Source organism: Strix uralensis, chromosome 7, assembly GCF_047716275.1.
Source record: "Strix uralensis isolate ZFMK-TIS-50842 chromosome 7, bStrUra1, whole genome shotgun sequence".
Classification (NCBI taxonomy): domain Eukaryota; kingdom Metazoa; phylum Chordata; class Aves; order Strigiformes; family Strigidae; genus Strix; species Strix uralensis.
Genome location: NC_133978.1, coordinates 26,929,824 through 26,952,082, shown reverse-complemented (window position 1 = coordinate 26,952,082; position 22,259 = coordinate 26,929,824). Strand labels below are relative to the sequence as shown.

The window sequence follows — 22,259 nt, the reverse complement described above, 5'->3', positions numbered from 1 at the left end:
CCCGGCGAGGGGGAAGGGGCCAGTTGCGATCGCTATTGTTAATGCCTGCAGAGTTGGAGGGGAGGCGGGGAGGATAAATATTTAACACTGTGTCTCCGAGCAAATGTCCATGACCGAGGGCTGAACATGGGTTTTACACAGAGCTGCTCCTGCCCTTGAGAGGGTCATTAGCATGTTAAAAGCCGTCAGAGCGGGGCTGATGGAAGGGCTCTGCCGGAGGGACCCCCCCCAGCGCTCTGCCCAGGGGCCGGCGGGGATGCAAGGGGGCTTTTTGCTGCTGCGGGAATATGGTGATCTCCATCCTGCCTAAATTTCCCCTTTCCTGAGCACAAAGGCTGTGCTCTCAGCCGCTTGGCAAGGAGCATTCCCAGCTCTGCCTGCTGCTGCACTGCGGGGGCATGGGGGACGAGGCACCTGGGGGTACTCTGGGGCTGGTGGGTGGCCGGGGCAGTTCATTGTGCAGAGGAATTACAAAGGGGACACAAAGAGCCACACACCGCACTTTGTGTGAGCTTCCTCTCCCAGCCACCCGGGCCTTTCTTTTGCCATGTTGAGGGTGAGCTTTCTGTGTAAATCCCCAGGGCGCAGGGGGAGAATAGGTGTCTTTGTGAAAGAGGCTGAAAAAAAAAAAAAAGCGGGGGGGGGGGAAATAAAGCAAAAGCACAAAACCCAGGCCAGGCAGTGGCAGGCTGCAAGGACAGGAGCACAAAGATTCCCAGAGCATGTAAAGACATTCCTACAACCGGGAGATCAGGGGTCGGCTGGCTGCGAGAGCACACGGGCATTTGCACAAACTGCCCCGCTCACAGGGGCACCGATAGCTGCCCACAGCATCCCACCACTTTGCGCATGTTGTCCCCAAACATGCAGCCAGAGTGGGACTTTCCCAGAGCCACATCCCCAGCTACAGCCAGCTCTCACCTTCTCACTGTCCCAGGAACAATTTCAGCAGACCAGCAGCCAGAAAAACTGCGGCTGGACAATCTGGGAGCTCTCCATTTTGGCCTCGCTGTCACAGTCCCTGCTAGCATCTCTGCAAGGGATGGGAACAGGAGAGGAGCAGACCCTGCCCAGCTCTGTGGAGAAGGGGGAACTGGAGGAAGAGCAGTTGTGATGGGCAAAGGAGCAGCATAGGGGTGAGATGACATCTTCAACCACCGCCACTATTTGCCCTGTGAACTCTGAGCCAGAGCCCTTGCAAAGCTCAGCCAGCACCTAACCAGGCAAGGCACTTTGTAGCTCATAAAATTAAAGCAAAGCCGTCTTTCCCTTTTACCGCGCTAGTAAAATATAACTCTGCCTAAGATGCTCAGACAGGATTGCAGCGCAGGGGTCAGGAAGGCCGCGGCTGAGCGTCCCCCAGGGAGAGCGTGGGAAGACCGGCGCCAGCGGATCTCCCCCGGCCTGTCTGAGAGCAGCAGGGGCAGACTGGGAGCCCCCTTGGCAGCCCCCCGGTTGCAGGAGCCCCGTCCCCACCAGCAGACGTGCCTGCTCAGACGTCGCCTCACATCCTCCCGGATGGAGAAGAGCCTCCGCATCCAGCTTTGCTCAGGCAACCTCGCAGAGCAGGGATGCTCAGGGGCTTTGCGAGCACTAAAGGTGGAGTGGGGTGCCTGGGGTGGAGGCACTGGATTGATGTCCCCAGTGTCCAGAGAGGGACAGAGGATGGGTTGCCATCCATCACCTAGAAGGGGACACTTCATCACTGGGACACCTCTGTGCACCTGGCCCAGACACAGAGGCCTCCCTGGGATTCCTGCTCCAGCACTGCGCCTTCCTGTTTACCATCAGGGAAAGAAGTACAGTCGTCTTTGCAACTTTAAAGGACACCCAATCCACCTCTTCCCAGATGAGCGAGTGTTTAATGGTTAACTGCTCTCTGTGGTGATAAAGCCAAATTTAATTCTAGTCTGAATTTGCCTGGTTTCAGCCTCCAGCTATTGAATGATTTTATGCTTTTTCGCTTTTTCTCTTTCTTTCTTTTACAAAATTAATGAGGTACCTACAATTAGGCGTCTCCCCGTGCAGGTATGCAAAGACGTGGATAAAATTCCCTCCTAACCCCCTCTTGCATACACTAAATAGGCTGAGATTTTTAATTCTTTTCACTCGAAGGCAGGTTTTCCAGACCTCCAATTATCCCACACTTCCTCTCCGAGCACTTTCTAATTTCCCAACATCTCTCTGAACTGTTGGGCCCCGAAGCAGAAATGATACTCAGCAGAGGCCTTCCCACTGCCCCCCAAAACAGTGAACCCCCCCAGTACCCAGCGTTGCTCTGCTCATCCAACACCCCCCCAGCTGCAGCGCTGGAAGTCCGCATCCCAGAGCGGGCTGCCGTGACGGCTGCTAAGTCCTTTTCAGTGTAACTATGTCCCCAGATGCTGTTCCCTGTCTTGTAGCTGTGACCTACATTTTTTTTTCCCCAGCTGCGTGACCTTGCACGAGGATGTTTTCCAGCACAGGTGTTTCAGGTGGAGCATCCCACAGGACCGCCATCCCACTGGCAGCACCAGCCCTTGCTCCTTTCACCTATCAGTTTGTGTTTCCTTCCAAACTGAGCTCCGTGATGGTGCAGGTGTGGCTTTTTTCCCAGCTACATCACCTACAGTGCCCAGCTCACCACACACCCTCAGCTGGTGCAGGGCAGAAGGAGGAGGCAATGAGAGGCTAGGAGACTGCGGGGGAGGTTGGAAAGAGTCGATATTGCCACCAAAGACCCCGAGACCACTGCAGCTCTGCAGAGATGGTGAACATCAGTTCATCATCATCGGACCACCACTGCACCCTGCCAGAAAGGTGACCACTGCAATTCCCCCAGAAGTCTATCAGTGAAGCACATTGTCAGAAATGTTACAGTGATTTTTGCAGAATATTAATGTTTTCATTGCAATATCCTCCAGGCAAGAGTAAAATGACTTGCAGAAGTCTCGGTATATCATGTCAGCACAGTCGCTACTTATCAACCCAATTTGTCAGCTCATCAAAAAAAATGATATCAGGTTTGTTTGACGAGAGCAATTTTCCATGTGGATTGGCATTAATTATCCTTTAATTCCTCCCTGATTGCCGTCTGTATCGTTATTGTAGCGGGGATCGGTGTCAAGCTGGAGGCAGAGCAGCCGGCTGCTACCCGGGCGGAGGCGTCGCAGGGATGCTCTATCATCGCTCGCCTCGCCTTGGCCCCACCAGTGCCGCGGGGGTTAACGACTTCACTGTCACTGTCGAGGTGGCAAAGTGACTGATGCATAGCAATTGTCACATCCCTCCCTACATAGCCCAGGTCCTGGACAGGGGCAGTTGCTAAGAGACAAGACGGGGATGAAGGAAGTGAAGAAGGATGGGGGAGAGGAATGATACGCTTTGCTGGACCCTGGTCAGATCCTGCCTCAGGGAGCAGAGGGCTTGCAAAGGCTCCTGGCATCAACATGGGTCCCACGCTTTGTGGAGCAACTCCTGGACCACAAAACCACTTAACACAGTCGAACGGGGATGGGAGGAGCCAAGCTGAGAGGAACAGGCAGCGACAGTGGGAGCTGGCAGCGCTGGGCTCGTGCCACTGGCACTGCATGCAGAAGCTCCCTGCGGGGCAGCTGCTGTCCTTTCTGTCCATGTGCCTTCAATTCCCCAAGGCACAGAAGCGTGCCCTGGGTGCGGATGCAGTGACAGGCAGAGGGGCAGGCAGCCCTGGCAGCACACCAGCCGAGCCCCCAGCCCACTGCAGCCAGTGTCTGGCACAGGCTGACCCTCCAGCTTGTCACCCACGTGGCTTCACCTGTCCCTGCTGTGCCAGGGCACCTCCTGCCCCAACTAGCGGGCTCAGACCACGTCAGGGACCTCGCGCTACCCAGGCAAAGAGCCAGGTTTGTGCAACCATCCCTGCTGGGGATGGGGACCTGACTGCCCCACAAGCCCCCTTCCTCAGGCAAGAGGCAGCCCTGGCCACAGACATGGGCTGAGGTGGCCCCCGGAGAAGCCAATATTTGCTTTCTCTCCAGTTAACCCTCAGGCTGAGGAATGCGGGGTCACCACCTGCACAGCTCCCCGGGGAGGCGGTTGTGTGCGGAGGGACACGGGGACATCCCCTTTCAGCCGCGCTATTTATTTTCTCAATATTTGTGGAAGGAAATGAGAGCTGGGGGGAAACGTGGGGCCAAGGATGGGCCGGGAGGGCTGGCAGACAGAGCGTCATCCAAGGGTCAGTGGGTGAGGAAGGCTGGCAAGCGCTTCCCAACCGCCCCACACACCTCACTGGCACCCTGCCCAGACCCTCCTCAGACCCCACCTTCTGCCATAGCCCTTCTGGATGAGGAGCACTGCCATGGGTCTCCTCTCCTGTGCCTTGCCTCATCCCCCAGCTCGGCCATCTGCCTGGATGCAGCCAGACATGCCAGAGCAAACTGCTGCCTTCACAAAAAGCCACTGCAGGGTGAGTGGGCTCATTCCCTCCGGGAACAGGGCTTTTCCAGCTTTCAGTAGCAAAAGCTACCACATGATGCTCACTCCTATTAAACCTGATGGGCTTTTCTGCAGCCCATTCCCCTAAAAAGCTTAAATCCCCCATGAAATGATGAGCCACCCTACAGCAGCCATCCCAGCAGCCAGCCAGCTCACAGTTTATATCCTGCTCCTGCTCTCAATCGTTAATAAAACTCAAAAGCAGTGACCCTGCCTGCAATCCTGCAGTCCCCCCACCAGCAACACCGATCCCCAGCAGCCCTTCACTCCTGCACGCTTCATCTCACTGGGGACTGACGTGCTTCCAAGCTAGTCACTGCCACTAGACAGGCTGCGAACACGCAGCCCTGGCACCACGTAGCAGGTCTGGAGGAGAAATCTGGCCCTCGGTGGGAGGCACAGCCCTCAGAAAGCTGGGGAGGGCTGTCACCATGTCTATAATCCCTACAGTTCTGGGAAATGCAACTGGCAGGGCCATGCAGGCAATTTAGCTCCTGTCTCTGGGACTCAGTTTTCCATCCGTAAATAAGAAAAAAATATGCTGATGTCTGCAGCAACAGGGACATCGGACTGAGCGAGCGCCCCAAGGTACCCTAGAGCCCAGGGGGAGGGTGTCAAAGGTTAAATATTATCATTCCTCACATTGCAACCAAGACTGCTGAGCAGAAACTGCTGCTCCAGCGGTGCTGCCGCGGCGGGCTGTATTTGCATTGTCAGCTAACGCCGGAGCTGAGGCACCTCTGAAAGCCAGACTCACACGCAGCAGTTGTCCCCAGCCCTGTGTCCCCAGAGCCTGCGGCATTTGGAGGGGGAGAGCAGAGCCTCCTGCACCCCATGCTCTGGGCCAGCCCATGCTTGGGGCACCCCAGTCCTACAGGCACACGCTCGGAGCAGCCGCCCTGCCACAGGGGAGCCAGGCAGCTGCCCACCATAGCATCCTGGCTCCCAGCCCTGAGCTCCTTGCCAGCGGCCCCTGGCTGGGGTTGGGGTTGCAGGGGTGTTTCCCAGTCCGGGATGCCCATCTGGAACCCATTAGGCACCTTTAATCCCCCTCATCCATTCTGGTGCTGTCTGAGCTCCCCCCTACCAACACACACAAACGCTGCCATTCAAGCAGTTAATTTAAACAAATTCTGCCCAGCCGCCACGTCGAGAAGCGATGAAAAAGCCAAACGAAGCAGCTCAAAGCCAAGGGGGGAGTAAAAAAAAAAAAAGCAAGAAAGAAAAGAAAAGAAAGAAAACCACTCGGCACGGCAGGGCTGATACCCAGAAGGACCAGCTGCATCCTCCCATCCCAGCCAGCCCCAGTCCTCCCCTCTCGCAGGCAATCAGATACCATGCGGGCTGTGTAATTGGATGGCAAAGGATAGAGAGAGACATCTTAAAGCTTGGGTCTAATCTCATTAACACCCGGCTGCGGGGATGCTGTGAAATCGTAGGATGCAGGAATGAGCAACACGCTGCGCCCGTGGGGAAGGGAACAAGCGAGCCGGAGCGGGACGGCAACACCAGGAGGTGGAAATGCCTCCGGTCAGACAGCAAGAGCTGGAAACGCTGCCGAGTCCCGGGAATGCTGCCAGCTCCCCTGCTTGCTCCTCACTTGCTTGCTCCTGTTTACCCCACAAGCACAGATCCACCCCCCTGCTACACTGCCCCGATTTCATCCCTATGATTAGTAATTAACAGCGCCGTTGGTAATTGCCAGGTAGTAATAGCCTGGCTGTGCAATGGAGAAGAGCTGCAACGGAGCATCCCTAGGGTGAAACCCTGATGCCACGTACCTGCACCCTGACCCTACACCCTGTGCCATATGTGCACCAGCATGGCACACACTGATTTTTGCATTTCCACCATGCTTGCCGTGGACCGGCACGTACCCAGCAAAACGCGCGGCCGCGCGTTTTGCTGGGTACGTGCCGGTCCGCGGCAAGCAGGATCGCCAGGCCCCGGGCAAACATCCCAAAAGGGTCCCGTGATGGGGTCGACCCCCAACCCGCATCCCCAGGCCCCCGTTGCCGAGGCGACCCACAAGCCTGCGTCGCATAGCGACCGGCCAACAGCAGCCCCTGGGAAAATGCATCCCAGGCCAGGGGTAAGGGAGGGGGGAATGAAGCGCCCACCCACCTGTGGGGCTCAGAGCAGGACAAAAGCCCCTTTGAGTGCCATACCAGGGATGGGAAGGCGCCGGGGGGACACATACAGGGCCAGGACTCCTGGGTCCCCTTCCCAGTTCTGTCATGGGAGGGATCTGGGGATGGAGGACTTCCCAACTCCAGGGTGAGAAGCACTTTTTGGGAGCTTTTCCTATGCTTTCCACATTTAATACCCTGTCCGTGCAACAGGGCTAATGCCCCTCACTCATCCTCCACAGGATCCCAAAATTATCACTTCCCAAACACTCAAGAGGATGGTCGAGCTCTTCCTACCTGCAACTCCCAGAGAAAACTCTCTCCTCCAGCCCCAGGGCCTGGAAAAAGTCTGAGCGACTTTATTTCTTTCCAAGCAGCCCTGCCCCAAATGCCATCCCCCATCAGAGGGGCGGTGAGGACCAGACGGGGAGAAGGGGGGCCAAGGAAACCATTTTAAACCGTCCCTGCCATTTCCTGCCTCCCAGTTTACAGAAAACAAGACAGCGAGATGTCTTCAGTTACCAACAGCTCCCTTGGGAGCAGTAAAAATTAATCCAGCTTTTCCTGTCCTGAAGGAAAATACAGACACAAATAGGGACCAAACCCTCAGGGGGCAAAGGGGGGCTGCAACAGCCATGGAAGGGCTGGGGGAGGCAGCTGGTAAAACCCCCTAATCCATATGCTGCTTAGCTCTGGCAGGGCAGTGGGGGTCCCAACCACAGACGTCTGTGTCTCGCTGGTTAAGTGAGGATAAGCCTGAGATGATAATTAATTTAACACAGATGAGAATCTGGGAAATGAATCCCCACCTCCCCAAACCCACCCCCAACACACTGCTGGCCAGGTTTCTTTGTGCACAGATGCCAGTCGGCACACACAGGGCAACGGGCTCTCCAAACCAGGATGCTCCCAACCCATCCCTAGGGGCAGCGGACAGCTTCCCCTTGGCAAAGCCTACAAGCCCTGCTGCACCAGGAAGCCCCCCGGCTGTGAGAAAGGGCATCTTCCCCACTCATGCTAACACACGTTTGGTCTTTACAGCGGTTCAGCACGGGAAAAATTACCCACTTACAGCAGAAGGTAAGGCATCCCAGCACCCCACGCAGCCTGCTTGGGTGAGAAGCCGTGCTGGCACTCAGTGAGCTGAGCTGCTGGTGCCAGGGCTGCAGGCTGCATGGTCCAGCACCGATTCCAACAGCACCATGGGCCCCTCAGGAGCAGCAGAGAAGGGACATGGCACAGGCACCCTTGCAGGCAGCTGTCAGAAGCAGTGCTGGAAAGTGCTGACAGCCTGTTTTCTTGGCAGTCCCAGCAGGAGAGACGAGGGGGCCCAGCACTCACCCACAGCAGAATTAACCAGCAAACACAGGTTAATTACCTGGCTCTGCACATTAACATGTCTGTGGGATACACGTGCAGGGGTACAAGTTGTAACGTACCCCAAAATCACACACAAGACTTTTTTATTGATGTGACAAGAAACCAGGCCTGCGAGAAACTAAGAAAACCAGCCTGAGAAAGCAAAATATATTTTTTTCAGCAGGACGTGTCAATTCCACACTCTGGAAGTCAAATTACCGAAGGCTAATTCTGCTCACGATTCTTTAATATTACTTTGAACCTTTCCACTATCTGAGCTGTGAAAACAGGAGGAAGGAAATGCCTTTATTTTGCTCTCAAAACGTACAGACAAAGGGATCAGCTCCTCCCAAGTGCTCTTTTAACTTTCAGGGGACCAAAGGTGGCCAACGGGTGAATGTGGCACAGCGCAGGCAGTGAGCTGCGAGGCGGGGAGGGCATAAATAATTCCCCTGTGTTTTAATAGCTGTGCAATTAGCGCTGCTGCCCAGCATTAGGAAGACTTGATTTTCCATCACTTTTTCCTGTGGGTTGCAAATTCCCATTTGCCGGCGCAGCAGGGATTGCTGGGGAGCTGGGCAGGGATGCTCCGCACAATGCCATGTGAAGGGGGGCACTTCACCGAAAGAGGCAGAAAGCTGCACCTCACTACAGACCCAGACGCCTTTTCTTTAATAACATTACAAAAGCCAAATCCAAGCCTGCACCCAAAGCAAGACCAAGGGTGTGCCCAGGGGAGCTAGCGGCTCAAGGAAGGAGCCCCGGGAGCGGGGCTCGACCCCCCACATTGCCAGGGAAACCTTGGAAGCAGCTCAACACCCAGAAAGCCAGAGCCGGCCACGGGTCAGCAGCACAACGGGGTGCACAGAGGGAAGGGGCAGATTATCTCCAGGCAGCCGGCTGGCAATGCCCGCTCCTGGCAGCCCCGGCTCACTGGCAGGATAATGGCACAGAACAGAGCTGGGGGCTGGGGCACCCCTGTGCAGGGTCTGCACCATCACCCCAGCGGGAGGGGGCCCAGGCTGGTGGGAAGCGAAGGGGGAGGCTACTCAGCAGCAGGTTGGGACATGGCAGTGACCCTCACCCTGGTATTCCTGTGCCTCCAGAGACTGCGAGTCAGGTCCCAAAACGCTTATGGAAGCAAATATAAAAAGATCTTAAACAACTGTTTAGTTTGTGAGGCTTTGAGGCTTGGCTGTACTCAGGATCCCCCAGGGAGTCTTTTTGGGCCCCCCCCAAAAAAGCTGAGGTCTGTGGCATGTTAACAACAGACAAAGAAGGAGGAGAGCAAGCAGGCAGCAAGCAGCTCCCCACACAATGGTGCCACTTTCCAGTGGGGACACCCAGCACAAAACCCCAGAGATGTCCTTACTGTGCCTGTAAGGATGCTGTCCCCACGGGGACAGCAGCGTGGGGGCATGCAAACCCACCCCAGTTTGGTCCCACTGCAGCCCCCTGAGCTGTCCCAAGGCTGGGGTGCCAGCCCCAGCCCCTCGCTGCCTGCCAGCCCGCTGCGGAGGGGGCTGGCTGCCCGTCTGCCTGGCAGCATCTTTTCCTAGGTAACCTCCCCACCTATTAGTGGCACATTTGTTTCTCCTCGTTTCCTTAGAGCTGTCACGAGCCACACTGACTCTTTGTTCCTGGGGGCCGCAGCGAGGCCTCCCTTTCCCCTCCCCGTCCCCCCAGCTGGTCGCGGGGCGGGGGTGGGGTGTCTTGCAGCATGCAGACCCTGCAGTCCCCCCCCAGCTACTGGGGTAATCACACTCTCCCTCCTGATTGGTATTCGGGGGGACATGTCCCAGCCTGCCCCTCCCCCAGCCCTGCCCTGTCCCTGACAGAAGGGGCTTTGTCGGGGAGCATGAGGGGGTATGGCACCCGGAGTCAAGGGGACAACAGCCGAAACGTGGGCACAGTGACAGCGGGGACACTTGGCCCTCGCCCAGCAAGGGGAGGGGGATGCTGCCAGAGGGGGAAGCTGGGACAGAAATGCGGGATGCTGGGGAAGGAGAGGCAGGGACATTTGCTGTGGGGGGAGCTGCTCTCTGCTCCGACCTTGTCACTTTGCTCTTGGACCATGAACCTCTGGACAGGAACACCAGCACATATGCATCTGTGCAAAGAGCAAAGCAGCAAAGGGGCACACGCCCTGGGAGTCAAAATGACCTTGCTCCAGCACGGAAAGATGAAAACACAGCGCCGTGCCCGCAGGCCCCTTCCCACGCAGCGGCTACAGGCTCCCAGGCGCACGCGGAGCTCGCCGGCTGCAGAACGAGCACAAAACCTCTCTGGAGGTAGCGAACTTCAGCCAAAGCCCCAACAGGAGTGACCATGGGAGGATGGGGCGGGTGTCTGGCACAAGAGAGCCGGCGCACAGCCAGAGCCAGCCCACCCCCACGGCAGGATTTCCAGGGAGCCAACACACAGGCAGACACTGAAAATCCCCCATCACATCGAAACTGGAGCTCAGGCAGGCAAGTTCCTCCAGCTGGGAGGGGAGCAGAGCTGTGGCACCCGCATCCCCCGGCAAGCATCCCCACTGCACCCACACCTCCTGCCTGGCACCGGGCACAGCCACCTGCCACAGGGGCAGGGGACCGCTCCACAGCCACCGAGCATGAGGTTTTGTTCCAATGTTTCTGCATCCTCTCCCTTTCCTATCTGGGGGTTTTCCCAGTGCAGCGCCAAGAGGAACGGTCACTGGTACAGTCTTGCAAGCAACACCTCCCACGCGCAGCCAGCCCCATCGGAGCGGGGCCCGTTTTGTTATTCCTTTCTCCGACAGCTCCTTTTTCACTTGTCACCCTGTTTTGCTACTACTCAGCTCACAGCTTCCTCCCGCATGGTTGTGGTCCTCTCCTTCTTGAAAGATGTCATTTGCATTTTCTCAAGTTATTTAGCACTGCTCCATTTTTCTCTGCCTGCTTTTCTAAAGGCAATTAGGGCTGGGTTTAGCCAGATGCAGAGATGGTGCGAGGAACCTGCCCCAGAGCTCACCATAATGTAACCTCTCCTGCCCAGGCAGCATACCCAGCTGCGGTGTTCTCAGCAACTCAGCTCAAAATTCCCTCATCACCCAGATCTTTAAACACCCCTGGTCCAGAGTGAGTCTGGATCAGGCACCGGTCTCTGTCTCAGCTCCCAGGTGGATATAAGTGTAGAGCATTGCTATTCCTCTGCAGGCTCTGGCCCCAGGAGGAGTCTTGTAGGAGCATGACAATTTCCTCAGCCCCTACAGCGTCTCCTATGTCCGGGCTCTGTCTCAGAAAGCCATCGGTCCTGATTGAGATGTTAATGCTGTTTCCAGGGAGCCCCTGCCCTTACAGACAGAGAGCAGCACCGGCAGCCCTTCCCCCTGGGCTTGGCTGCCAGCTCGGACATGGCACTGTCTCCTCCACCATTTTTGCTGGCACGGATCTGACAGGAACCGATGGGCCATGGCCCACATCCTAAATCTTACTCTTTCTGGAGGCAGGACCTTTTTCCCGTACTCCCTGCTCATCCTCTCTCATCTCCCACTCTGCCAAGTACAGAGCGGCTGCTGTGGCTTTCAGTGAGGGAAACCTCTGAGTGGCCACTCCCAGGGGGATACATCCAGCCAGGACCCCTTCTCCCCTGTGGTAGCATCTCCCCAGGGCTCCCCACAGCTGAGCACCCACCGCTCCTCTCTTCCCTCGTGCCAGCTCGGCTTTCCCTTGGAGAAAAACCATTTATTTATAGTCATTCTGGCTGCCTTTAGCACATTTCGACAGCCCACGTCTTTGCCTCCCTGACTATGCGCCCGCAGCATTTCTGTTCTCACCCTGCTGCTATGGCCACCCCAGCCTCCTCTCTCCTCCTCGCATCCCCCACCCAGCACCCCCAAAGGGGCTTAAAAATGGCTTCAGAAGGAGGTTTTAAGGGAAGGTGGGGAGAGAGGGGAGACAGGGCTACAAAACTCCTCTCCCATCCTTCCCCCATCCCTCCCAAGGGTGCAGAGAGAAATGCAAGGGCTTGGGTCCCTCCTCCCAAGCGAGAAAAACAACTCCTGCCAGCTTGGGAGAGATGCTGAAGCGAGATCTGCCAGCACCCCCCGGCTCCTGGCATGCTGCAGGGCTGCACCGGTGCTAAGCCAAGATGTGCACGGCTGCGGGGCACCAGGGGACCAGCACTGGGCAGTGCAATAGCAGAGGTCACCTTCTTGCCTGGGTAATCCTCGATGGAAGGAAAGATCCATTTTTTTTATCAGCTCTCCACCTCACATGAGACATGCTCTTCCCCAGCGAGCTGTAGGGGGGACCCCAGCCCCCCCAAGACCACTACGCTTTGTTCTTCCGTCCAGTGCTGACAGTTTAATTAAACCCAGTTTGAGATGGGGTCACTGGGGTCAGGCACTCTCCAGTGAAACCTCAGATCAGCACCATTTCCAGCCACTGGGACAGCTTAATGAGTTATCCGCTCGTTGCGGTGGATACAAATAAGGGAGGCCATGCGGAGAGTCCTCCTGCCTCCCGGCCCTGCTGTTGGCACAGCCCCCCCCACCCCACCATCTCAGACCAAGACGGGCTCCAGGCAGGCGTCAGCTCAATATTCCCAAATACCGAGGGGAAAACATTCCTCTCCAGGCATCTCACCTCCCCCACGCCCTCATTTGAGGTTTGCTTTCCACTGGCCTTTTCCTGCCATTCCCTAGTTTATTTAAGCCCCGACGGATCAGGTTTAACTCCAACCCTTTCCATTATCCCAATGCACAAATGCTCTTTATAGCCAAGATCTGAGTAACTAATTGCAGCTCAAGCCGGGCTGGGAGACCACAAAGCACCACCAACGTGGATTAGGCTTTGACACTCAGACCCAAGAGGCGGACAAACAGTTCTCCATCCTGACCCAAGCCCAAGGTCCTCCTCTCTGTGCTTGTGAGATATTTCCATGAGGCTTGAGGTACAGTGGAAAACCGCTCTATGGGTATCACATACCCCACATTTAATTCATTGTCTTAACCTGCTGCCATGTTACTGACATGTTGCTGAAGATACATCAAGACTAAGGCTAGAAGAGGCTGGAGGATCCAGACCAGCACCCAGGTACCCATCTAAGCAACCTACACTGGTTCTTGCATCCACCCTTGTTTCTGCTTCAGCTGCCACCACCCACCTGCCAGACCTGGCAGCCTCATTTCCCAGCTAAACAGATCTCAGCCTGACTCATTCAGCCGGTTTCTGCTATTTCAAGACCTCCCAGTATCACAGGGCGAGAGCCCCGCTAGGACATGAGGACCTAGCAGGTACCCCGGGAGCTCAAGGAGCATGCCATGGGTGGCCACAGCAGGCAGGGCAAGGGGAAGCCTGCACAGGCACTGTTCACTGGAAATGATCTGGACATCAGTATCTGCAAGAACACGGTGCTGGTAAAAGCGCTCTTTTCCCATCCCATCCTGACCAGCACAGGTCCCAACCTGCCTCCGGGGCAGGGAGGGGGCACTGAGCATTGGGGTCACCCCAGATCCATTTCAGCAGTTAAATAAGCGCAAAGCCTGGCAGAGAGGCTCCGATTTCAGTTCAAGGCGACCTGATTTCAATTTAGCTTAAACCTGCTCCCCACTGACTCATATCCCCGTAGCCTGAGCCAGGTTTGCAGCAATTTAAGAGTGTCCTTATGACCTCCTGCACTGGCCGGACTAGCACCGGTCCAGATCCCACCTCCTGCTAAGCCAGCATGACGGTGTGTCTAGACAGGTTCTGCCTTGGGCACCCCCTGCCCTGCCATCCCCCCCCAAACCATCCTTGACGACCTCAGCAATGGTCAACTGTGAGGACAGGGAGCAGCAGGTCCTCCGGCGCATGCGGCTTTGCTGCCCAGATGCAACACCAGGGCTCTGCCCGGGCAGCAGCTCCTGATGTGCTCCCCAGGCAGACCCCAGCGCTGCACCCCTGCCCTCACTAATGCAGGCAGCGTGTGGGGTAACATGCTGCAAAGAAGGATGGCAGGCCACTCAGCGTGTCCCCTGTTCCCAATCCCACAGCTCGTCACAGGGATCCTCTGTTCTGAGCGTACATCTAAGCTCCCCAAGACACAGCACAGCCTATAGCTGAGGGGCTGCAAAATCTGAGCCCACACACACAGCCTCAGACTTCACAAGAAATGCTCCGGGTGCTGGTGTCCAGGCAGTGGCTGTCACAGCAGAGATGGCCAGAAAACAGCTTCAAGGCAGGGCAGGAGGGAACAGGTCCGAAACAAGTCCGAAACCACTGCCACATGGTGGGAAACAACAGTAAAGCAACAGGCAGAGGCTGAAATGCACCTGCACGTCGGGTGGCTGCAAGGAGCATCTTGCATACCCTCCCTCCCCCACGGCGGTTACGTAGAGCCCTGGGCACACCATAGAGCCCCGGGCACGCCGTGGCAGGGTGCGTACAGCCCCGGGCACACCGTGCACAGCCCCACACAAGCCCGGGGTCATGGCACAGCACACCGCTCAGCCCGCCCAAGGGGCTGCCCTTCTGCATCTCCCTGATGAATTGTTGGGGTTTGCTTTTTGTAAGAGCCTGGTATTAAAATCTAGAGAAGATTAAAACAGAAGCATTAATGTTTGTAAAATAATTCTCTTGACTGTGTTTTTGTTACGCAATGTGAGGCTGGAGGAGGATGGGCCCTTGTTGGCGCCACGATACTGCACAGCTGAGCTCAACAAATGCCATTTGATAATTAATTGAACGCCTGTGCTATCAGCTGCCATTACCTAGGCCCATCTTTGGCGCCTGTCCACCATTTCACACATCCCACGCTGGCAACCCACACAGTGTTTTAACCCTTCATTACGCCGCCTCCGGCTGGACTCCAGGACTGACTCCCTGGCACTGTTGGAAGAAATCGGCATCGCCGCTGAGCAAAACGGCTCAGCTGCAGCCTGCCTGCGTGGGCAGGGCTGCCTGGCCCCGACATGACCATGCCTGTCCTGGCAATGTTTCAGCCCATTCAGTTATTTCATCCACTCCTACCCTGCCCCGGCAGGGACCTGGCATCCTCATTTCACAGCTGAGGAACAGAGACACGAGATGCAGTAAGCAGAGAGCTCGCGTCCCAGCCACAACTGCCCTGCTCCTACACGCTGCAAATCAGCCACAGGGTGTAAGCATCTTCTCTGAGTGATGGAGAGCACCCAACCCTAGTTTGGCATGCACCCTCTCCTCCTCACAGCCCCCTTCCCAATGTACAAGGTGCCTGACAGAGCTGAGAGCTGGTAAACGCTTTGTTAAGAGGATTTCCTGCAGTTTGAACAATGCTGGCACTGCTGACAGCACCATTGCCTGAGCAAAGCAGCCCTAGGCAAGGGAAAGCCAATATGGAAAAGAGAATATTTATCAAAACTCCAGCAGCCCTTCCCTGGCAGCCTGCTGCTGCACGGAGGGAAAAGAGGACTGCAGAGCTGGGGCTTGCACAACAGGAGATGGTCCCTGGGGGTGTTTCTGCAGGTGCAGAGGGATAGGCAGGGATGGGGGCAGACAGGGCTGTGCAGGGAGTGGGCAGCAGATGCAAGAGGCTGGATCTGCCCCTGGCAGGGCTTTTCCCCCTCCCTTCCCAGGCTGCCCCAGACACCAGCAGAAAGGCAGCTCTGAGGTGGGGCCACAGGGCTCTCCAGGCCCTGTGAAGGTCTCTGGGCAGGATGCAACCCACTGGAGACATCCTCTTTTGCCTGCCCTTCATGACAATCCAGTTTAGGGGTAAGGGCACCTCGCTCCAGGTCCCGTGATCCGCACACAGAGAGGAGGCTGTGTGGCTCGCAGTACCTCTGCAACTGGCACCGTGCAGGTACAGCCCAGCTCAATGATGCCAGCCCCAGCCCGAACTGGCAGCACCTCCCTCCACATCCCCATGCACTGCAAGAACGTTCAACTCAGTCTTTAACAGCACTGGTCTCAGGTCTTCTGCAAGGCAAAGCCAATTCCCTGCCATGCTGCATGCTCGGGTTGCTCAGAAACAGGGTTCGTTCCCCTGCCACACGCTGGGTGCTCACTGGGACAAGACACCAGTAACCACCAGCACAACCTTCCAGAAGCAGCACCCTCCCAGGACATCAGTGCCACTCCAAACCCCACGGCAGCCCCAAGCAGACCCACAAGCGAGCCTGCACCACAGCCGGGCACAGAGGGTACTTACAGCCGAGACAGCGCCTGGTTGTTCTGGAAGAGGAGCTCAGGCAGGGTATGCAGCTGGTTACGGTTCAGCCGTCTGCAGGGAAGGAGGAAAGGGTCAGGCTTTTGGGGGGCAAAGCAATCATCCTGTCTGCAACCCAGCTGGTGGCTCTGGGCACAGCTGAGGTGCTTTGGCTCACTCAGAAAGGCCATTAGAGCAGAGCATACCACCTGGCAAGGACACTCCTGTCCCGCTCATGGCACCCCCAGGCGGGGGCAACCAACGGGGCATTAATAGACTTACTCACAATATTGTAATTACATGCAGACAGGACTCCAAGCTGTTAACTGCTGATTGCTGCTTAACTGCTCTGTTAACCTGCTGCTCACTCAGCTCCTCATACTTGCTCGAGCAGCTCAGGATTTCTAAACTGCTGAGCTATTTTACTGAGTACTGGACTGGAACTTATGGCTCCCTCACTAACACACAGGACACAGCTGATAACAGTGAGAGTGATTTGTGTTTAACCTGCCCCTCACCTCAAAAGCATCAGAAAGGACTTTAAGATCTACAGAAACAGAAATAGGTTTGCTTCCCACACTGCCGCTGTGCAGCAGAGAAGTCGTTTGAAGTCAGGCAGCACCAATACGTTATGGTTTAAGGCAAAAAGGAAAGGATGCTCTCTATGACTAAACCCCACAGCCCCTCACCAACCCGCCTCTGCACCCAGGCACTCACAGCCGTTCCAGCTCCTTCATGTCATCGAACGCCCCACGCTCCACCGTGCTGATCTGGTTTTCCATCAGCTGCCTGTGGAGAGAAGGGGTCAGCTTTCTGGAAAGATGGTCTCCAGCACCACCATCTCACCAGTGATGTCCCCGATGCTCTTCCGGACCCAGGGCCACCTTGCCCCCACCATCCCCTCAACACAACCAGGCCTCTTTCTCCCCATGCCCTCCCAGCTGGAAGCCCACCATGCTCAACCCACTGCAGATGCCCTCCAGCCCCACTGGCAGATGCCCAGCAAAGGGCTCAGTATCATCTCTACCAGCCCCAGGAGGGGCCACAAGCCGAGCACAGTGCCCACAAAGTCAGGGCAGCTGGGCCCTTGGTAGGAACTCACAGGACACGGAGTTGCTTCAGCCCAGCGAAGTCATTCTTGTTGATCCGCGTGATGTTGTTGCCATTGAGCTCCCTGCAGAGAGAAGAGGCAGAGATCAGCCAGGAAGCACTCAGGAGGAGGCCAGGCACTGGGGCTCCCCAGTAGCTCCACAAAAAGGGCAGACAGGGCCCAAAGGACAGCAGTGGCTGCCAAATTTCTGTGCCCCTTGCCAGGAACAGCAGGGCTGGCCACTAGCTCTGGAGAGGACCCTCATCTTCAACAGCCAGCAGCACTGGCCACACAGAAATCTGGCTGGCCAGGAGTAAGCTGGCATCTTTCCTGGACCATAAAGCAGCAAGGGGCAGGTGCTGCCTGGCTTCTCCATCTCCCTTTCTCCATGCTGGATGCCCTCCTTGGGACAGAAGCCCCAGAGACCTCAGCAACACAATAAGCAGCCCAGCAACACCAGCAACTGCCTGGCTGGTGGCACATCACATCACTCCACTCTGGAAATACAGCAAACACCTGGTAGGGTCATCCCAAACACACGGAGTGGCTTAGAGGGGGCAGGGGTATTAAGAAAGCAAACAACTATCCCCCAGAAAAGGAGGATCCCTCCAAATACCCAGCTGCAGGTCACCCACATGCATCACAACTGGTTCAGTGTGCAGCCATCTCACACCTTCTGCCTGGAGAATAAGCCAGACTTCAAGTTTCACCTCCCAAGAGATGCTTGCACAAGACAAGCTGCTTCTCCTGGCATTTCTCTCTCATGCAAAAGCCCTGGGTGAGTGCAGGGCCAGGCACTCCAGCCAGAAGGGAGATGCTGTCCCAGCTTGCTCACCCCACTGGTGGAAATAAGGGGACAGGGCTGTCCCTGGAGTGCCTACACCCAGCCCATGGCTGTTGTCCTGCCCAGGCTCTGCTCAGCACCTGGGCAAGGTGTGCCCCACTGCTGGACCCACACATAGCAGGGGCCCTGCCCCCAGCCTGCCAGCTACACCTCCGCAGCTCTCCCCCACCATGCTCTCCAGCGTGACCCTGCTAGCATTATCCTGCTTTAAAATACACTGAGCTGGGAGCTGCAGAGATTTGCACCTCGCAGTCTCAGCTTTGCAGTGCTTTTCCGCATTACAGACTGTGAGCACTGTAGGGAGAGGGGGACTGTCAGTCCTGGGACCTACAGCCTGCAAAGTTGGGGGTCCCTGTACAGCACCCCACAGCAGGAGAGAGCCTCCCCAATCGGCAAGACAGAGCACGGCAGCGTTTGCTCCTTGCCACGAGGCCAACCCGCCCACAGCATGCACTGGGGACAGAGGATGCCCACGTGAACTCATGGTCTGGGGAGGGCTCCCACGCTGAGACCCACTGCCTACACTGAATACAGACACAGAAATAAAGGGGAAACAAATGAACTCCAGGAGCAGGAGGCAGTCGAGGGAAGGACGAGTTGCTGGAGCCAGGGCAGTGGAGACGCAGGAATGTCGCACCCGGTGCAGGTTGCGGTGCCTGGGCAGGACCCCAGCACCCAGGGCTCGATAACCCCCTATGCCCGGCTGCGGGACTGGGGAGCAGGAATGCCCAGTGTCACACGAGGGGCTGAATACAAAGTCCATCATCCCCATCCAGAGCCAAAGTCTCCCTCCACCAGGCTCTGGGGCCACGCGAGGGGCCGAGGTCAGCGGCGGGCTGGCCTCTGAGCCGCCCAGCAGCGTGTAGGGCCGCCGGGTACAGCCAGCGCAGCCGCGCACCCCGGGGTGCTGCCATTGTCCTGCTGAAACGGCTGATAATGGCTAATGAGTTCCAGCTCGCCATTATAGCCTCGTAATTACACCGCTATTCAGCGCCCGAGATTGCCAGGCTCCTGCCATTATCCAGCCGTGTGTGCCTGTGTTGGGAAGGAGGTGGGGAGAGCACGTTACTAGGACACAGATGAATGCAAGCGGGGAATGAATAGAGGTTCCCCAGCCCCGGCGATTAAACTGAAACCCGCACTCGGGCTCTGCAGCCCCACGGCTCGCCCAGCTCCCCGTACGGCCAGCACACGGCGTGCGTATCTGGCGCCCGGGGATGGGGCTCCAACCCTCAAGGATGGGGCTCAGTCCTGCCCCTCTCCCGGGGAGCAAAACCCACGGCCAGGCTCTAAGTCCCACGCATGAGGCACTGGGGTAGGTCATGAGTTTTAGGGACGTTCTGTCACCACAGGAGGAGTGGCAGATGTGTGCCCACCTCCTGATGGACCACAGCCTTGAGGTCAGCTAAGGGCAGGGAGAAACCTCAGCTTCAGGGGGGGTTTTCTCCAAGTGTCCTAAAGAGTCCTTGCCAAAGCAGGTTGCCTGCAAGCTCCCCAGAGCCGTGCTGGAGGTAATGGCACCCATCCGAGCTCCTGGCAAGGGAGGGACCCCGGCAGGACTCCCACGTCACCTTCTTTTAAACATACCTAACATCACTCTGGCTGCAACGTGTAAGTGGAATTTAGGAAATCCCTGGTACTGCAGACAGACAGAGCAGAGAGGCTTGATTTTAAAACTGCACAATCTGAAAGCCAAGACTCACATCTCAGCCTGCAAAGTCCAAGGCAGGCTTGGACACCTCTGGGTCCTCAGAGCACCGGTACCCCAAAGCCTCAGCCAGAGGCAGAGCACAGCCAAGCAGCGTGGAGACACGCAGAAACACCAAAGAGCCATGGACTGGACACAGCCAGTCCTTCCACATGTCAAAACCAGGCTCTGCCCCCTCTCCCAGGCAGCTTCTGGGATAAAGCAGCCTGAACCCAAAGACTTTTTTCAGCACAAGGAGGCACGGGCAGGATGCACTGTCCTGGGGCAGTGCCAGGGACAGGCCACCCAGCCCACCCCAGCCTCCGCTCCCCGCATGCTCGTTGAGCATCCTCGGGGTGTTGCAGCACCCAGCACCGGGGCTGGTGGCCATCCCTGAGCGGGGCAGTGTCCCAGGGCCCCTTCACAGCCCCACTCCCTCAGGGACTGGCCCTGCGTGCTCCCTGACAACTGTGCTCAGCATCCCCCCTTGCCTTTGTCTGGGTAAATGATGGCCTTTGCAACCAAGATGGGAACGAACAGCAGGTAAAGCTTATTTGTAAGGATGCCGAGGCAACACTGCTATTTAACTTTGTGCCTTTTTTCCCCTCTAAATCCCCTTCAGTTCCTCATGGAGATAAATTACAGTCTGCTGTGCCCAGAAAGCCGGATCCCTGCTGCTCAGCTGCTCACCCGCTGCCTCCGTGCCCTTTCCTAGCGAAGCGAAACACCCTGCCCTGCCCCATGCAGCAGAGCTTCGATAAGGACTGATGTGTCTGGGGAGGTGCCTGGCAGATTGGTTGCATTTCCGGACTGTGATTTGAAAGCAGAAATGCAGGGCATGCTCTTTCCCCATTAATCTATAGGGTTTAATGACAGAAAGCATCCTCACATTCATTCAGGCTGCTCTCCTCTGCCCCCCAGCACCCCAAATCTCACACTGCTGCTGGAAAGGCAGCAAATTTTCATTTGCAACCTTCAAGTTTCAGACCCCCCCCCTCCCATTTATCCCTGGGAAGAGGAAAGTCATTAAAACAAGCAGTCCCTTTGCTACATTGCTTGTGGATCATCCCACTCCCAGATGGGATGTCTGTGCTGCAGCAGGGTTCGTTAGACTGGATTTGCATAGTCTGGGTTTATATTTGGTTTCTAGCTTTGGATGGCTTATTCCATTCCCCGGGGGTCTGATGCGTCTTTTCCCTTTGCAGGGTTTGGAGCTACGCTAACTCGGTAACAACCTCAGAGAGTGCAAATGCTGAGAGGGAATTTATTAAATACAGCCAACATGAGTGATATTTCCCTGGGCACTGATTTATCAGGAGCGGGAAGGGGAAGGAGCAGACAGCGCAATCCCACTATCCACACTCCACTGCAAAGCATGACCTATTTGGCACACGCATGACTTCTGTCCTTGTGCTCAGCTCAGCTCTGCTCTCCCACCGAGGCAGAAATCCTAACTGCTGTGCTCCCCAGACTCCTGCTTTTAAGAAGGCAGAGGGAAAGTCTGAAAGACAAAACCCTGCATTTGCACCTACGAGCAGAAATGTGTCCCGACCCCGCCAGCGCCAGCACAGAGTGGGTACTCACAGCACCCAGGCAGTGACTGCAGGGGCTGATAGAGAAGGGGTCTGTGCCAGCAACGCCTGCAGCCAGCCGTGCTCCTGTGGTCCCCGCTTCGAGAGCCACCGGTGCCCCGGTACCCGGCAAGGCCAGCAGTTGCATCGTTTGCATGATACATCCCTCCCTCCATGGTTCCCCTCGCCCTGTCGTTCCTGCCCTTGGCTCAGAGCACCAACCCCCAGGGGCATGGCTCCCCTCCCAGAGGCTCCATAGCCCTCATCCCAGAGTCCTGACCCCAGCTGGAGCCGGCAGTGCCAGATAATAATCAGGGAAGCGGAGAAATGAAGGCTGCAAGGTCACGCACCCCACAGCAGTATCTCTGCAGCCCTCCATCAATCCTGACAGATGCATAAATGGCTCCTTCAGCAATGGGGACTGACACTCCCCTGTGCCCTATTCCAGCATGTCACTGCTCCTGCCTCAAGAATCACTTCCAAAACTCTGACCTGAACCCCTCTCGCTGCAGATGAACCCCATCCCTGCCTGCCCCGACCACCACAGTGCAGAGACCAGGCTGCTTCCTTGCCCATGCAGGTCCCCCCTCCCAGCCCCGTTCCCCCCCAACCGGCCCCAGAGGCACAGCCCTCCCTCAGTCTCTCTGCCTTGCAGGGGCAGGACCCACTCAGTTCATGCTCCATCCCACACCTGTGCTGTTGGCGATCGCCTCCCACCAAACACCTTGCTCGAGTCCCCAGGCAACAGCATCCTTTCTGTCAGCCCATTCCTCCTGTTCACCAAGCCCACTTTAAAATGTGTATTGCAGCCTGTCATCCAGCCCTCTTGCAGCTCTCCCAGTCTGCTGGCATCTGCAAATGTCCTAAGCAGCTCATGTCCCATCACGCAGACTGCTAATGGAAACATGGACGAGGCTCAGACCCCAGACTGACCCCTGTGCTCAGCGCTGGGGGACAGAGCAGCTGCAACCTTTCATCCTATACTTTTATT

The 22,259-nt window shown here is 56.7% G+C and overlaps 1 protein-coding gene across 1 annotated transcript in view; it reads right to left on the bottom strand.

Annotated features, from left to right (window-relative positions):
- Positions 1–21,502, bottom strand: part of SLIT1 (slit guidance ligand 1) — a 55,943-nt gene extending 34,441 nt beyond the window's left edge. Inside the window, exons 1-8 of the mRNA XM_074875686.1 lie at positions 21,395–21,502; positions 19,598–19,649; positions 18,806–18,928; positions 18,534–18,721; positions 17,388–17,569; positions 17,179–17,250; positions 16,794–16,865; positions 16,080–16,151 (exon numbers count right to left, since the gene is read on the bottom strand). Of these exons, the coding sequence (XP_074731787.1) occupies positions 16,080–16,151; positions 16,794–16,865; positions 17,179–17,250; positions 17,388–17,569; positions 18,534–18,721; positions 18,806–18,928; positions 19,598–19,649; positions 21,395–21,502 (869 nt within the window). The remainder of the gene's footprint in view (positions 1–16,079; positions 16,152–16,793; positions 16,866–17,178; positions 17,251–17,387; positions 17,570–18,533; positions 18,722–18,805; positions 18,929–19,597; positions 19,650–21,394) is intronic.
- Positions 21,503–22,259: the final 757 nt, after the last annotated feature.